The sequence below is a fragment of the Sinocyclocheilus grahami genome, unplaced genomic scaffold, assembly GCF_001515645.1.
Source record: "Sinocyclocheilus grahami isolate Dianchi unplaced genomic scaffold, SAMN03320097.WGS_v1.1 scaffold128.1, whole genome shotgun sequence".
NCBI lineage: Eukaryota > Metazoa > Chordata > Actinopteri > Cypriniformes > Cyprinidae > Sinocyclocheilus > Sinocyclocheilus grahami.
In genome coordinates, this window is record NW_015505307.1 from 397113 (window position 1) to 414102 (window position 16990).

Below are 16990 nucleotides of genomic sequence, written 5' to 3' on the forward strand. Positions count from 1 at the left end.
TTTTTTAAGTTTAGGCTTTTCATCTAATATTTTCTTTTAGCTTTCTTTTTAATCACTGAAAACAACTGTTTTAGAACAACACTGATGCATTCATAAGAATTAGTGAAGTCTAATTCATGACTAAGTAAATTTTTTTCAAATCTTTAGTCAATGAATTCAGTTCATAAAACAGATCTAAATGATTCTTCACATATTGGTTCTCAAGTTCAGAGGGAGTACAGTGGTCCACCAGAGGGAAAGATTTTTATTTATTAAAATTTTTTTACAATTTCAAACGGAGTTTTAGAACAACACTGATGCGTTCATAAGAATTAGTGAAGTCTAATTCATGACTAAGTAAATTTTTTCAAATCTTTAGTCAATGAATTCAGTTCATAAAACAGATCTAAATGATTCTTCACATATTGGTTCTCAAGTTCAGAGGGAGTACAGTGGTCCACCAGAGGGAAAGATTTTTATTTATTAAAATTTTTTTACAATTTCAAACGGCATTATATAGCACACAGATCATTTTTATTAAACTTGAACTTTTTGCATTATTCAAAATTCTCTTTTTGAGTTCCACAGAAGACGGTTTGAAATTACAGGAAGGTTCTGAAAGTGATCCTAATGTTATCGTTCCTATGTGTTGTTATCAAAACTTCATAGTTATTGTTATAGTTATTGACCCTGGTGTGAACAGGCCTTTAATAATGGCAGAATTTAAATTTTTGGTGACCTGTATCTTTAAGATCAACCATATCACATTTACTTTCCCTTTTACAGCCAGCTATTTTCAAATAAACCCAAAGACCTTGATTAGGTCTGAAAGGTTTAGATATGTTCAATTTAAACTCGGAAGTCAGTTCTGTTGGAAGGTTCACGACTGAGCACCTCTAAAAGACTTTTAAAGGTATAGTTCACCAAAAAAATGAAAATTCTGTCATCATATGGATTCGTTTTACGTTCTATGGGACTGTGACTTGAAGGTCGTTTCACCCAAAAGTGAAAATTCTGTCATTTACACATCCTCAAGTTGTTCCAAACCCGTATGAGTTTCTTTCTTCACAAAATAAGATATTTTGAAGAATGTTGGTAACCAAACAGTTGACGGTAGCCATTGACTTCCATAGTATTTTTTTCCATATTATGAAAGTCAATGGGGACCAGCAACTGTTACCTACATTCTTCAAAATCTCTTTTTACATTCAATAGAAGAAAGAAACTCATACAGGTTTGGAAGAACTTGAGGTTGAGAAAATGATGACAGAATTTTCATTCACTTTTGGGAAGCCCTTTAACCAGATTCGTAGGGGTTTGGAAGGACATGAGGGTGAGTAAATGATGACAGAATTTTCATTTTTGAATTTTTTTGAATCTATCCCTTTAATGGATTGTTGATGGACAATATGTAAAACGACATTCAAGATATCAAAACAGCTGCTTTATATTCCGCATCCATTAGCACCCTCCACTTTTTTTGTACTCCTATTCCTCTGGGTTTCTGTGATCAGACGAGACGCTAGGAAAAAGCATGTTGCTCTCCAGTGACAAGTTGCTGCCCAGACCGGCGATGCGGCTGCGCAGCAGAAAGTGAGTCCTGCGTTGCAGCAGCCGCTGCTGCTCCTGCTTGAGCTCCACGTAGGAGCGCGAGAACGTGTGGAAGATGGAGGTGACGGGGAACGCCATGAGCAGGATCCCGCTGAGGATGCTGCTGAGCGCCACCACCTGTCCGGGGATGCTGCGCGGCACCATGTCGCCATAACCCACCGTGGTCATGGTGATCACGGCCCACCAGTACGTTGCAGGAATGCTACTGAACTCTCGCGTGGCCCCGGCCTCGTTTTCGATCAGGTAGAGGAGCGGGGAGAAGAGAGCTATGGCCACGCAGAGGAAGAGGAGGAGCAAGCCGAACTCCCGCGTGCACCGGCGCGCCGTCAGCCCGAGCGTCTGGAGTCCGAGCGAGTGGCGCGCCAGCCGCATCACATAGAGGATGCGTAACGCCCGCAGCACGCGCAGCACCAGGCCCACTTTGTCCAGATAGCTGCTGCCCGAGCCCAAGCGCTTCTCGCCCGTGGAGGTGCTGTCCACCACCAGCGTGATGTAGTAGGGCAGGATGGCTATGATGTCGATCAGGTTGAGCGGCCGCCGGAGGAAGGCCAGCTTGCTGCGGTCTTGGATGAAGCGCAGCGTGAACTCCAGCGAGAACCAGGCCACACACACCGACTCCACTATGAAGATGTTGTAGCACATCTGAGAGCATTTGCCCTGAAACAGACAAATGGAAAGTTAAATAACTTGGGATTATGAGCATAGGTTATTAAACTAGGTTCTTTATATATAAACTACCATTTGAAAGTTTAGAGTCTGTAAGAATTTTTTTTTAAAGAAATTAATACTTTTATTCAGCAAGGACACATTAAACTGATCAAAAGTAACAGTAAAGACATTTATAATGGTACAAAAGATTCCTATTTTGAATAAATGCTGCTATTCTGAATTTCCATCAAAGAGTCCTGAAAAAAAAACATGAAGCACCACAAGTGTTTTCAATATTGATAATATTATGAAATGTTTCTTGAGCAGTAAATCAGCAATCTGAGAGCATTTGCCCTGAACCAGACAAATGGAAAGTTAAATAACTTGGGATTATGAGCATAGGTTATTAAACTAGGTTCTTTATATATAAACTACCATTTGAAAGTTTAGAGTCTGTAAGAATTTTTTTTTTAAAGAAATTAATACTTTTATTCAGCAAGGACACATTAAACTGATCAAAAGTAACAGTAAAGACATTTATAATGGTACAAAAGATTCCTATTTTGGAACCACAAGTGTTTTCAATATTGATAATATTATGAAATGTTTCTTGAGCAGCAAATCAGCATATTAGAATGATTTCTGAAGGATCATGTGACACTGAAGACTGGAGTCATGATGCTGAAAATTCAGCTTTGATCACAGGAATAAATTACATGCTAAAATATATTCAAATAGAAAACAGTTAGTTCACAATATTACTGTTTTCACACGCTGCCTTGGCGAGCATTAGAGGGTTTTTTTCAGAAACATTAAAATCTTAATGCAATCATGTTTAATGAAATTTTATTCCCTTATTTTATTATAATATATTTGATTGTTTCTGTGCTAAATTTGGTTGCATTTAGTGACAATAAAAGTGTTTGACACTAGACAATAAGCGTAATTAAATTCATCATTGTGTTTATTTGTTACTCATTTGTTACAGCATTTTAAATCAAGTTTGAAATCATATTAAAATATTAAGGTTATTATGTGTGAATAAAGAATATTTCGTTGTTTCAGTTTGTCTTTGGCCTAATAAATGACAAGGACATTTTTAGTTTTAAACAAGCTTTTGGACATCTTCCTAAAATATTTGTGTTTTCTCTTTATTATGACAGGTGGTCTAATAAATGTGTTAAGCACATACAGTGTTAATCCAGTGAATTATCATTTGATTAGTGTATTATGTGGACATGTGACAAACACAAAGGACATAATTCATGAAAATGGAACTTGATGGATGCAAGGGGGGAAATTTTTTTAATTAATACTTTTATTCAGCAAGGACACATTAAACTGATCAAAAGTAACAGTAAAGACATTTATAATGGTACAAAAGATTCCTATTTTGAATAAATGCTGCTATTCTGAATTTCCATCAAAGAGTCCTGAAAAAAAAACATGAAGCACCACAAGTGTTTTCAATATTGATAATATTATGAAATGTTTCTTGAGCAGTAAATCAGCATATTAGAATGATTTCTGAAGGATCATGTGACACTGAAGACTGGAGTCATGATGCTGAAAATTCAGCTTTGATCACAGGAATAAATTACATGCTAAAATATATTCAAATAGAAAACAGTTAGTTCACAATATTACTGTTTTCACACGCTGCCTTGGCGAGCATTAGAGGGTTTTTTTCAGAAACATTAAAATCTTAATGCAATCATGTTTAATGAAATTTTATTCCCTTATTTTATTATAATATATTTGATTGTTTCTGTGCTAAATTTGGTTGCATTTAGTGACAATAAAAGTGTTTGACACTAGACAATAAGCGTAATTAAATTCATCATTGTGTTTATTTGTTACTCATCATAGAAAACAGTTAGTTCACAATATTACTGTTTTCACACGCTGCCTTGGTGAGCATTAGAGTTTTTTTTTTCAGAAACATTAAAATCTTAATGCAATCATGTTTAATGAAATTTTATTCCCTTATTTTATTATAATATATTTGATTGTTTCTGTGCTAAATTTGGTTGCATTTAGTGACAATAAAAGTGTTTGACACTAGACAATAAGCGTAATTAAATTCATCATTGTGTTTATTTGTTACTCATTTGTTACAGCATTTTAAATCAAGTTTGAAATCATATTAAAATATTAAGGTTATTATGTGTGAATAAAGAATATTTCGTTGTTTCAGTTTGTCTTTGGCCTAATAAATGACAAGGACATTTTTAGTTTTAAACAAGCTTTTGGACATCTTCCTAAAATATTTGTGTTTTCTCTTTATTATGACAGGTGGTCTAATAAATGTGTTAAGCACATACAGTGTTAATCCAGTGAATTATCATTTGATTAGTGTATTATGTGGACATGTGACAAACACAAAGGACATAATTCATGAAAATGGAACTTGATGGATGCAAGGGGGGAAATTTTTTTTTTTAAAGGTTTAGAGAGCATTTCACACTGTTCATTGTTTTTGAATAATCTTATATCTTGCATAGCATCCTCTTGAAACCTTTGGAGCCCAATAACTTTCACTGTAGGCACAGCTAAAACATAAGCCTACAACATCTTACAATCATCAAAAATCTTCTAATATCTTCTTTTGTGTTCTGCAGTATTGGGAAAAAATCACCATCATCCTCTGACCCCGGCCGGTGTCTCGTTCTCAGTTGTAATATTGCTAGTATTCCACTAGAGGAAGCCGGGGACTCATGAAAACACATTCTTCCTTGATTTGTTTTCAGAACTTTGCTGCATATTATTACTATTTCACCTGGTCTCACCTCGCTTCTTCCTGTGTCTTTTTCATTCTCATTAAATCCTAGGATTGCACCTTGAAGACTAACAACAACAAAGTAAGAAAAATGTGTTGATTGCGCTACAGAAAATGTATTCAGCTCAACTGTGAAAATAGTGCCACTGACTAAGTGCATTGAAAATGAAACCCCATTGTATAAATATTGTTTGCACGCTTGATGCTTCAATGCTAAAAATAAAATGATAAAATGTTAGAACATCTTACCTGCATCGTTGCATCCTGGGTCCTTAAAAATGAACCCTGTGCCAGACATACAAACCACCAGAACTGATAAACCCGCTTGAGATCATTACTAGTATGAAGACTAAATGAAAACCTCTTGTCTTAATGTCACCAAGGAGGCTATATGAAGTAAATACTACTAATAGATTTAGCAACATTATTTTGGATAGCAATAAAATGTGAGGAAGAAAATCCTACACTGTCTTTTTTCCTTACAGTAGATTTCCATAAATAGTGACAAACACAAAGGACATAATTCATGAAAATGGAAGGAGCCTCTGTCTGGCCGGTGCTATGTTGGTTTAACGCTTAATTGAATTTTCTAGGCTCTGTTTTTCTCTGTACCAGGGGTGGCAATTTGAATTATTCCAGTGAGTGATGTGAGAAGAGACAAAGGGTGTCTTAATTCAATTAGAGGAGGAGCTGGTTTAATTGCCACAAATGATTTCTGGGAAAAGATGACCTCTCCTGTATAGCAAAGCCTTTGCTTTGGTTGAGCAGAACGATTCTGAACAGGGGTCTTGAAGCTTGATGATTTTCAGTAAGTGTGCTCGATCTGACTCCTTGAGATCTTTCTTCCTGCAGAGATGAGCTCTGAGACACCTGGCTGTAATTGTCAAGTGAACTTAAAGACCTTGATTAGCTGGTTCACGTGTTTGGGTTCCAACTAGTCTGCAGGAGCAAAGCTAGAGTGGTTTAAACTCGAGTCAAGACAAATTTATTTAAATATATAGTGCTTTTCACAATACAGTTTGTATTCCGCTTTACAGAGATTCAGGATGTTCATGTTTATAATATCTTCATGCCTTAGTCACATTTAACAGATTAGAGCTGGGCATTAATATAGTCTAGATTTTGCCATGATTAAAGCAATCAAGCAGTTGGGATTTGCTCTATAGTATTTATCATGTGAAAGTGTATGCAGATCAAGTTGGACACACTTATATATCCTTTATATAAAACAGGGTGAAAATATTGTTCGATTTTGCAACAAAATAAATCAGGCAGTTGAGATCTGCTATATAGTATATATTGCTTTATGTGAGTAAACTACACATATTTTTAAGGATGCATGGCATATCTATACCATACTGGTTACTGGGAAGTATTAGTGATTTTTTAAATAATCAATATTAGTCTTTATTAGATATTTAATTGCACATGCTCATTTCCCCTATTTGTACATTTCAATTTGCTTAATTAAAATGTATAAAAATGAATAATTTAATAGCACTATTAAATGTAAGCTGTAGTAAATCTCAAAATAATTATCATTTTTTTCTTACTGTACATTAAAGTGTTGTGATGTCAAAATTCACTTGCAACATTTAAAATGTTAAACACTAAGTTTATAGGGTTTTATTTTTTCCCCACTTATTTCGATAAAAAAAGCATAGAAATGTATTAAAAATTTAATTTAGAAATTTAAATATCAGCCATTTATCAGTTATCAGCAAAAACAAACAAACAAAAAAGTGATTGTCTGTGTTGGCCAGAATCTGAATTTAATATCCCTAGCTTTTATTTATTTATTTATTTTTAAATACATTTCATGCAAATCTGATTTGCACTACCATTTAAAATGTTTGGGGTAGGTAACATTTTTAAAAATTATTTTATGCTCACAAAGGCTGCATTTATTTCACCAAAATTACAGTAAAAACAGTACAATTGTGAAATATTATTTCAATTTAAAAGAGCTGATTTTTATTTAAAAATTTTGTAAAATGTAATTTATTTCTGTGATGCAAAGCTGAATTTTCAGCATCATGACTCCAGTCTTCAGTGTCACATGATCCTTCAGAAATCATTCTAATATGCTGATTTGCTGCTCAAGAAACATGTTTTATTATCAGTGTTGAAAACATTTAAATTTTTGTGGAAACCATGGTACATTTTATAGAAATTTCAAAAGAACAACATCTATTTGAAATAAAAGTATTTTGTAACATTACAAATGTCAATTCATCATCATCAATGTAATGCCTCCTTGCTAAATAAAAGTTTCATTTCTTTCCAAAAAGTCTCAAACGTTTGAACTGTAGTGGATCGCCGGACAAACTGACACTTACCGTCTCCTCCTCCTCCCTCATGGCAGGCATGGTGCTTATGGACAGGTTGATGGCTGTTATCGTGACGAACAGGACCGACAGGCAGGCGAAGATCTTCCCCGGCAGGCCGGAGTGAGGTTTCTCCACCATGTCTCTTAGCTTTCCCATCCAGCGGCTGTGACGAGACTCCCTGGCCAAACTGCTTTCGCTGTCATCCTCGTCGTCCTCATCCTCCTCCGCCACACGCTCTAACTCGTTGCACTCCTCCACGCGCTGCAGGAGGCGTCGCCGACAGCACCATTCCAAGCTCTCCTCCGGGACGCCCCAGTAGAGCAGCTCTTCTTGGAAGGACAGGGCGCACATCTCGCGCAGAGAGCGTAGCTTCCCAGCACGCAGGAAGGTGAGGATGGTCTGGAAGGCGCAGGGACTGCGGTCGAAGAAGAACTCGTTGTGGACCACGTCGTAGTCGTCGCACACCCGCATGATCTCGTCGAAGCTGCTGCACAGACGCAACTGGCCCAGACGTGAGAGGGGGAAGTCCTCCAGCGTGGTCCAGGGAAGCTGGTACCGCAGGCCTCCCACGTTAATGATGACGTGCAGCCGCTGACCGCAGGAAGGCAGGTTACTGTTGTTGTCGGGATGGAGCGCATCGGTGAGGTTGGGGTCGGTCGGAGGCAGTTGTTGCGCCCGTTTGTAATAAACACCCTTGAGGGCCTCTTGTTCCTGGATGGGCGGCGCGTTCAGAGAGGTGTCCGAGGTGCAACTTAAAGCACTGTAGTCATAATCCGAACCATCGCCTGCCAGTAAAGTCATCTTTCACCTGGCCACCTCCACCTCAGCAGCTGTCACATGCCTGTAGCCCAGCGCTTCCTCTCAAAGAGTGACCTGCTCAACGAGAGAGAGATGGCAGATTAGTGATCGACATATTAAGGCTTGACTGATAATGATAACTATATTAACATCCACACCAACAGAGAATCACATTCTGTTTATTTAAGCGTGCACAGTCTGACGCTTTAAATGCTTGAGCTCGTTAAAATTGGGTGGATTCTGATTGGCTGTCAGTGTTTCATCGGCTAAAAAAAATAGTTCTAAAAGTGATTCCAGCGATATTGCTCCTCTGTCATTATCTTTATAGATGTGGTGTGAACTTCCCTGTTTTCACAGCATTAGAATGATTATTTTGGTGTGAACGGGCCTTTACGATTGATGATGCTAGTGCAATTTTATGTCACTTTTATAAACTCTGACAGAAACCTGAGTGACCATCAACTTCCTGGTCATTCATTCTTAAAGGAATATGTCAGGTTTTATACAAGTTAAGTTTAATCAGAGGCATAATGTTGAATACCACAAAAAATAAATAAATAAATGACTCATCCATTGTAAAAAAAAAAGAAAAAAATAACAATTAATTCAAAGATATTCAACAGGCAATGAGTTCTGGGAAATTAAGAAATTTTCCACCCTGGTCTTAAAAAAATGTGTAATTTCCAACCTGGTCTTAAAATTAATTTATATATAATACATATATAAATTAACAACATAATTAAAAACTATAAAATAATATAATTACTAATTATAATAGAAATAATAATTTAATACATTAGATTATTCATTTAATAAATATGAATTTAATAAAAGTATATATAAAAAGTCTAGATAGATGAGACAGACAGACAGATAGAGATAGACAGACAGACAGACAGATAGATAGAGATAGACAGACAGACAGACAGATAGATAGAGATAGACAGACAGACAGACAGATAGATAGAGATAGACAGACAGACAGACAGATAGATAGAGATAGACAGACAGACAGACAGATAGATAGATAGAGATAGACAGACAGACAGACAGATAGATAGATCAATTAAATACAAACTAAATGCAAATCTGTTTGTTTATCTATCTATAAAAATGGAGGTTGTGATGCACTTACAATAGAAGTGAATTATTATTTTAATAAATTTCTATAGAAAAGATAATATATACATTAAATACAAACTAAATGCAAATCTTTCTATTAATTTATCCGTCTATCCATCTCTGAAAATGGAGTTTACTGTGAGGCACTTACAAAGGAAGTGAATGTGGCCGATTTTTAAGAGATTTAAAAGTAGAAATGTGAAGATTATAATTTTTTAAAAGCACTTATATTCATTCTTCTGGTACAAGTCGTGTATTCTTGTAGCTGTAAATTTGTTCTTGTCATTTTTACAGCAGTTTTAGTGTTTGAGGCATTGCATTTGATAGATAGAGATAGACAGACAGACAGACAGACAGATAGATAGATCAATTAAATACAAACTAAATGCAAATCTGTCTGTTTATCTATCTATAAAAATGGAGGTTGTGATGCACTTACAATAGAAGTGAATTATTATTTTAATAAATTTCTATAGAAAAGATAATATATACATTAAATACAAACTAAATGCAAATCTTTCTATTAATTTATCCGTCTATCCATCTCTGAAAATGGAGTTTACTGTGAGGCACTTACAAAGGAAGTGAATGTGGCCGATTTTTAAGAGATTTAAAAGTAGAAATGTGAAGATTATAATTTTTTAAAAGCACTTATATTCATTCTTCTGGTACAAGTCGTGTATTCTTGTAGCTGTAAATTTGTTCTTGTCATTTTTACAGCAGTTTTAGTGTTTGAGGCATTGCATTTGTAAAGCTGGATATACAGTCACTTCACAGAAATGGTTAGTAAGCATTTTTAATCATGTTAACATACTGTTACATTTTGTGGCTGTACTATTGGAACAGTGAGTGTTTGGCGCCATTCACTTCCATTGTAGTTGCCTCAGTCTTTTCTTAAAGGGGTCATATGATGCGATTTCAAGTTTTCCTTTCTCTTTGGAGTGTTACAGAGAAGTTTAAATATATTTATTGTGGTTTTGGAAGATGAACATTAAGTGCTGCAGATTAATCTTACTGTAACTTGTACTGAACACAGAATATTCCATTAAACTTAAAACTCGCTGTGATAAAAAGTTTGTGGCACATTATAACAACCAAAACATTTTAGGACAAACAATAAAACATTCAAATAGATGAATGAACACAGTCACTAAAATGAAAACCCTGTCCAGAAGAGGTAGAGACAAAGCGGATGCTTTTATAATAAGAGGTTCGGCTGGCTGATGACATCACGCGGGCCCCTCTTCCTCTGTAATGCACTACAAAGTACTTTCTAATGGACACAAACCTCCCGGGTTCACTGATCAATAATCCTGCTGTCAACTTTTTGGGGAAGACTCCGTGATTTAGGTCTAGTAGAGTGCAGTAGTCTCAAATGCACGCACTGTTAAAAATGAGAGACACTCCTGTTGAAAAAAACAGCATATGCCGGTTAGGTATGTTTTGAAGCATGGCAGCTGGTTTAAGATGGTCTTGGGCTGGTTATGAGCTCCTGCTCCGGACCAGCTTAAACCAGCATACACTCTTAAAAATAAAGGTGCTTCAAAAGGTTCTTCAAGCGATGCCATAGAAGAACCATTTTTGGTTCCACAAAGAACCATTCAGTCAAAGGTTCTTTAAAGAACCATCTCTTTCTTACCTTTTTGTAATCTGAAGAACCTTCTTTTGCCACAAAGAAACTTTTGTGAAACAGAAAGGTTCTTCAGATGTTAAAGGTTCTTTATGGAACCATTTAGACAAAAAGGTTCTTCTATGGCATCGTGAAGCACCTTTATTTTTAAGAGTATATGCTGTTTTTTTCAACGGGGACTGTTGGTAAGATTAGGATTTTTCCCAAAACTGATGCTATTTCATACTTCTACCTTCAAATATTTGACCAATAATTAGCATTTCTTGGTTTTCACCCCACAGGGCCTTATCTGCATCCCTTTCATCTGCTGTTTTTAGGAGCATCTGGGACCTTCAGATAAGATGCTTTATGTTGGGACTTGTTGCGTGGGACCTGCCAACGAATGAACCCTTGCGAAACAAGTGAACAGAATATCTTGGCACGCAACTACCTAGCCTGCGATAGCCCGCGACAGGAAGCCTTCCCATCCAAGTAAGAGTGTGAAAATGAATAACTCGAGTGCTTCCAACACCTCTTTTTCAAACTCAACAAGTGGAGTATTTTGATCCTTAGACACCTTTCTTGCAATGCCGCAGTGCGAACCACAGTCTAGATGATCAAACGAAATGCTCTGGCTCGACATCTCACCAGTGAAGACATTCACCTCCCAGACAAGGCTATAGGCAGAATTTATTACCACCTTTTCACTTTGGGAAATTGAATTGAATTGGCCATTTCCCACAGGAAGTTAAACTTGAATAAGAGGAAGAGGAATTAGTTTATGTCAAAGAAAATCAACACAGGTAATGCATTCTAGTAAATTAAATGTTTTTTCACCCTTTTTCAGTGTTATTTTATTCTCATTGAGGCACTATTATCATATTTATTAATATTTTAAATCAGTTTTTTTTTCTAAATGTCTACATTTTGTTTTTCATTTATATTAATTTTTTTTATTTTAGTTAATATTATTATAAAATGAGAAATGCTGCCTTTGCAACTAGCTGAAATAAAAAAAATATTTTATTATTATTATTTTTAAAAGATTAAAATTTGAATTAACATTTTATTTCAAGTAATTAATTTTTTATGGTTAACTATAACAATAAACACAATTTAATTAAACATGTCATGTATAAAATGACACAATTATTAACAAAAATATATACAATATTTTATATATTAAATTAATCTGTTCAAACGTTTTTCAAACAATAGTTTACAAACATGTCATTCTACGTTACATTAAAATTCAAATTATATTAATTATATAGTACTATAAATTCAAATTATATAGTATATTTCATTATCTAATATTACATTTTAAGTTCACTTAATATATAATACATTAAATTAATAATATAATTCATTCATATTTTAAATGAAGTTAAAAAGTTAATTTATTTTAATTCTGAATGGCGCACAACCCTGCCATAAAAGCAACACAGAAGCAGTATAATTAATAACATAATAACTAAAAACAAACGTGGAATTGGAATTTTAAAGTCATTGTCATTTCAATTCCAAATGGTGCAAAACGCTGCTTCCAGATGCTTTATATCCTCCATGGCCAGTGTCCAAACTAATTAAATCAATTACCATGATTAAGCTGTAATGGGTTCACAAGTCACAAATTAGTGTCTGTGGCCCTGTGTGTTCAGGCACCAATCAGGGGCCAAGATGGGAGTCTTTGGGTTGCTAAAATCAGGAAGCGTGTGCGTCACTGCATGCTTATTAAGCACCTGCACTGTCAGTCACCACCACATAATGATTACGCTTGGCCTTTTGTTTCCGACCTGTCAAATTAAGCGTGCGCCAACTACGGTGGGCTGCCTTTATCTTCCGCACAGGCTGGCCTTTATCTTAAGACGGGTTGAGTGTCAAAGAAAGAGTGACATGAGAATAAGTTGATAAGAGGAAGGTGAAAGGCAGGGATCAACAAAATCCAATCAAACAAATTCAAAAAACTCTCCAACCATTAGGCCACGACTGCCCCCAGCATATTGTCTCCAATATATTAGCAGCAAATAATTAAAATAATAAAAAAGGGTTGTGCAAAATTCAGAACTGAAGAATTGCTGTGTGATTTATTATAATTTTTTTAAATATTGAAATGGCCACACCTAACAGGAATTTGAGTTAGAATGACAAGAATCTACTGAATTGCAATTCAAAAGTAATGCGTTCTAGGAAATGACATGTTCCAAAAATGCATTAATAATAGAATTAATTCATATAAGTCTTTCCTTCTTTCTATCTATTAATCTTTATATATCAATTTATGTATGTGTTTAAGGAAGGCTGAGTGACAGGAGAATAAGTCTGTCTGTCTGTCTGTCTGTCCGTAAGGTCTATAAAACATTGCAACTTCTACTTAAATTTAAATTACCTAAATTAATTTGAGTAATTTACATTTTTCAGTTACATTTTTTTAAATTGCATAAATTATTTTTTAAACTGTCAAACTTTAAGCCAAAAACAAAACTTTGCTTTTGTAGTAAAAAAAAAAAATGTGTTATGTGAATTTCTACAAATTTCAGTTAATTTTAATTCTAGCTCTATGCATTCAAATTGCAATTCTGGATCCTGTTGCTACCTTAATTCAACTTTAGGTATTTTAAATGTTTAACATTTAAAAATGTAAAAAAAATTCTCATTCACAACAGAAGTAGTATATAATTAATAGCATAATTACTAAAAAATAACATTAATAAAATATATATACAGTATATATGTATACACACACACATTCATTGTTCACATTGTTTTTCCCAATACATTATTCAAGATTTCTCATCCACAGAAGAAAGAAAGCCAGAGGGTTTGGAAGAACAAGAGAATGAGTAAACAATGACAGTTTCCTTTTTGGTGAACTATTCCTTTTAAGGAACTACAGTGTGGATGGACAGAATGCAAGAGTGTGCGAGAAAAATCGAGGAGCAGAGCGAACATTTGAACCGCAGCGTTGGTAACAGTGAGTTTCAAGCGTATATTTCTCTCTGACGCAGCGAGATCACAGCTTTGCTCCAGGGCTTTTTCTCCAGATTGCCTCTGAGTCACAGGACTGTGATTCTGGCAGTAACATGCTGAGCACACTTTCCAAACCTAACAGCACTAACCTCCATCATGAAGAAAACCGAGCGCTCAGGATCTGAACCCTCTGCTTTCAAAGAACACTTCTTCCCAAAATGAACATTTTGTCATTTCCTCACCTTCACATCTTTCCAAACCTGTATTTTTCATTCATCCGTAAAACATATTTATTAGAGCTTTCGATTTAACACATTAATTTAATTAATTCGCTATAGAAGCTATAGAAAAACAATCCATTTAGGTCACTTTGGTAATCTTACATTTCATACAGTTGATTGGTGAAGAACATGATGCAGGGCAACAACTCACAGCTTGATGTAGCCTATAGAATGCAGTTATGTGCTTCTAAAATTCAAGAGTTTGGGGCAAAAATGAGTTTTCATCTCTTATTTATATCATATGATGTAGTTAAGCGATATCACATGAGCAACGAGCGCAGTATCACACAAGTTTTTGTCCCAAACAGAACGAGTGCAAATGTGATATTAGTTATATACAACAGTTCAATAAATAAGAACCTAATATGTTATATATTGTGTTATATTTTAGACACAATATTGTCTGTTTTAGCTCAATTTTCTACGAAAATAATACATATAAAGCCACAGCAGAACTGTTGTGCATCTCCAAGCAACACAGCAGTGATTCGTTTCTGAATGAATCCACATTTTGAATGAATCGTGTGAACCAATGATTCAATGGTCCATTCATAAAAAGAGCCATTTACTTCATTCCTGAATGAATCGGCCGTTTGAATGAATCGAATGAATGAATGACTCAATGGCTTACTCATTAAGACATTTACCGCCACCTGTTTTTAGTTTTAGTTTCTTATTTAAAGCATCATTTCATTAAAAATTATTTCATATTTCAATCAATCAATCAATCAATAAACAAACAAACACTAAAGGGATAGTGCACCCAAAAAATTACTCACCCATCACAATCATTTCAAACCTATATGACTTTCTTTATTTTGCAGAACATAAAATATCTTTTGTAGAATGTTTGTAACCAAATTGTTTTGGTTACCATTGATCTCCATTGTATGAAAAATAAAAAACCGAGACATTTCTCAAATTGTCTTCTTTAATGTTCCAAAGAACAAAGAAAGATTCGAGTAAATGATGACAATTTTCATATTTGGGTGAACCATCCCTTTAATACCCATTTAAAACCCATTAAATCTCAAGCCGTTATTCATGCAATTGTAATTGCAGTGTAAATGCATTCATGCCACCTCTGAACTGCAATAAACAGTCAGTAAATGTATCTAAATACCAATTTAGATGCAGCTCCTGAAAAAAATAAATCATGGCCTTTGTAGCCTAACAGTTGGTGTAATAAATTTTGTGTCAAATCAAACCAAATATTTATTTCTAAAGCTACTTTTTGCAATGTCTATTTGATGCTTTTCTCATCTAACACAATAATGACTTGAAATTATTTTTGGGTTGGTAATTTCTCAGCAAAATTGGATTAATTTGTGATTAATTCATTGCCACATTGTGTAATTAATTTGATTAAAATATCAATCGTTTGACAGCCCCTAATATATATATTTTCCAAACACGATTTTCAAGGCTTGATCTCTAGACACCACGAGTCATCACAAGGAAAAGTGCCATTTGAACAAAACTAGTTGTACCCCAATTTTGTTAGATGACTGAGCTACTTGAGCAGAATAAGAGAGCGGTCTGGTAATGTAATATTTAGTATGCGGAGCACAGGAAGATTACAGGCATCGCTTATGTACATTGCTAGATTTGGTGACTGTTGAAAGGCAAGAATAATCATAATGTGACAGCCAGAGAAAATTACTCAATGGGAAAATTGCTTGTTGTTTAATACACTCAGTGCAGTCGTGCAAAATTTTATGGCAACAGCCTCCGCGCTGCTTCTGATATATCAAAAAACCCAGCTGGATCTGATATCATAAGTCTAAATCTGAGAAATTTCATATTTTGATCAGCCAGAAAGAACAAGTCGTGCTCCCGCCGTTACTTACATGAGCTCTGAACCATTTAGGCCAAATATACATATCTTTGTTTGCTGTCAAAACGTACATTATTCTCTAAATTAATGCATTGTTTAGCATCAAGCAAGTACAAACGTTTTTAGAGTATCTGAGTGCATGTGTGTGAAAGCTTAATGGCAAAACAATAACTAGAATATCAGTGTTGTATCTCGTCAAAGTGATGGATAACATGGGAAATATCTCCTGGCTGATTTGTATGAGGCTTATTGAATTATGTATGGCTGATACTTATTTGCATGTCAAACATAATAGAAGCCAAAGCTTTTGCACACAGTAAAACATCCTCTCTGTGCTGCTGAACACATCAAAACACATCATCCAGCGAAAACAGTATGGATGGCCGATAAATTAAATATTTATGATGATACTGTATATACTTAATAAATTTGATGGTGATATTAAATTGAGCGCTGCACTTATTTTTATGTGCTTTTTATTTGGGCATTGAGTTCTCAGTTGACTAGTTGTTTTTATAGTTCTGTTCACATCTGTTTTCAACAATAATAATAATACGTTTCTGGAGCAGCAAATCAGCATATGAGAATGATTTCTGAAGGATCATGTGACACTGAAGACTGGAGTAATGATGCTGGAAATTCAGCTCTGCATCACAGGAATGAATTACATTTTAAAATATTCAAATAGAAAACAGTTGTTTTAAATTGTAATAACCTCTCACACTATTACAGTTTTTACTGCATTGTGATCAAATAAATGCAGCCTTGGTGAGCAGAAGAGACCTCTTTCAAAAACATTTAAAAAATCTTACTGACTTTTAAACTTTTAAAAGGTATACTGTATGTAGGTACAGTATATTGCTGTTTTTGTTACTATGTGTTGTTATATTAGGGCTTTTAGATGAAAATTATTAAATATCATGCTTTCTTGTGCCAATTCAGTCAAATATAACAGAAAACATACCTTCATTCTTACATTAAACATTTTTAATCTACCTGGGAGGGGGAGAATCACCCTTAAGACAT

At 34.9% G+C, this 16990-nt stretch overlaps 1 protein-coding gene across 1 annotated transcript; it reads right to left on the reverse strand.

Moving 5' to 3' along the window:
• Positions 1 to 1429: 1429 nt before the first annotated feature.
• Positions 1430 to 8149, reverse strand: LOC107590496 (potassium voltage-gated channel subfamily G member 1-like). Its single transcript, XM_016279249.1, has 2 exons — positions 7357 to 8149; positions 1430 to 2247 (listed from the first exon to the last, which is right to left on the reverse strand). Exons 1-2 carry the CDS (start codon positions 8146 to 8148, stop codon positions 1468 to 1470), a joined length of 1572 nt encoding a protein of 523 aa, XP_016134735.1. The 5' UTR covers position 8149; the 3' UTR covers positions 1430 to 1467.
• Positions 8150 to 16990: the final 8841 nt, after the last annotated feature.

Excerpts from the sequence above, each read along its gene's own strand:
- LOC107590496 (XM_016279249.1), bottom strand. The coding sequence starts at position 8,148 with ATGACTTTACTGGCAGGCGATGGTTCGGATTATGACTACAGTGCTTTA. Across the intron at positions 2,248-7,356 it reads TGAGGGAGGAGGAGGAGACG|GGCAAATGCTCTCAGATGTG; the intron begins GTAAGTGTCAGT and ends TGTCTGTTTCAG.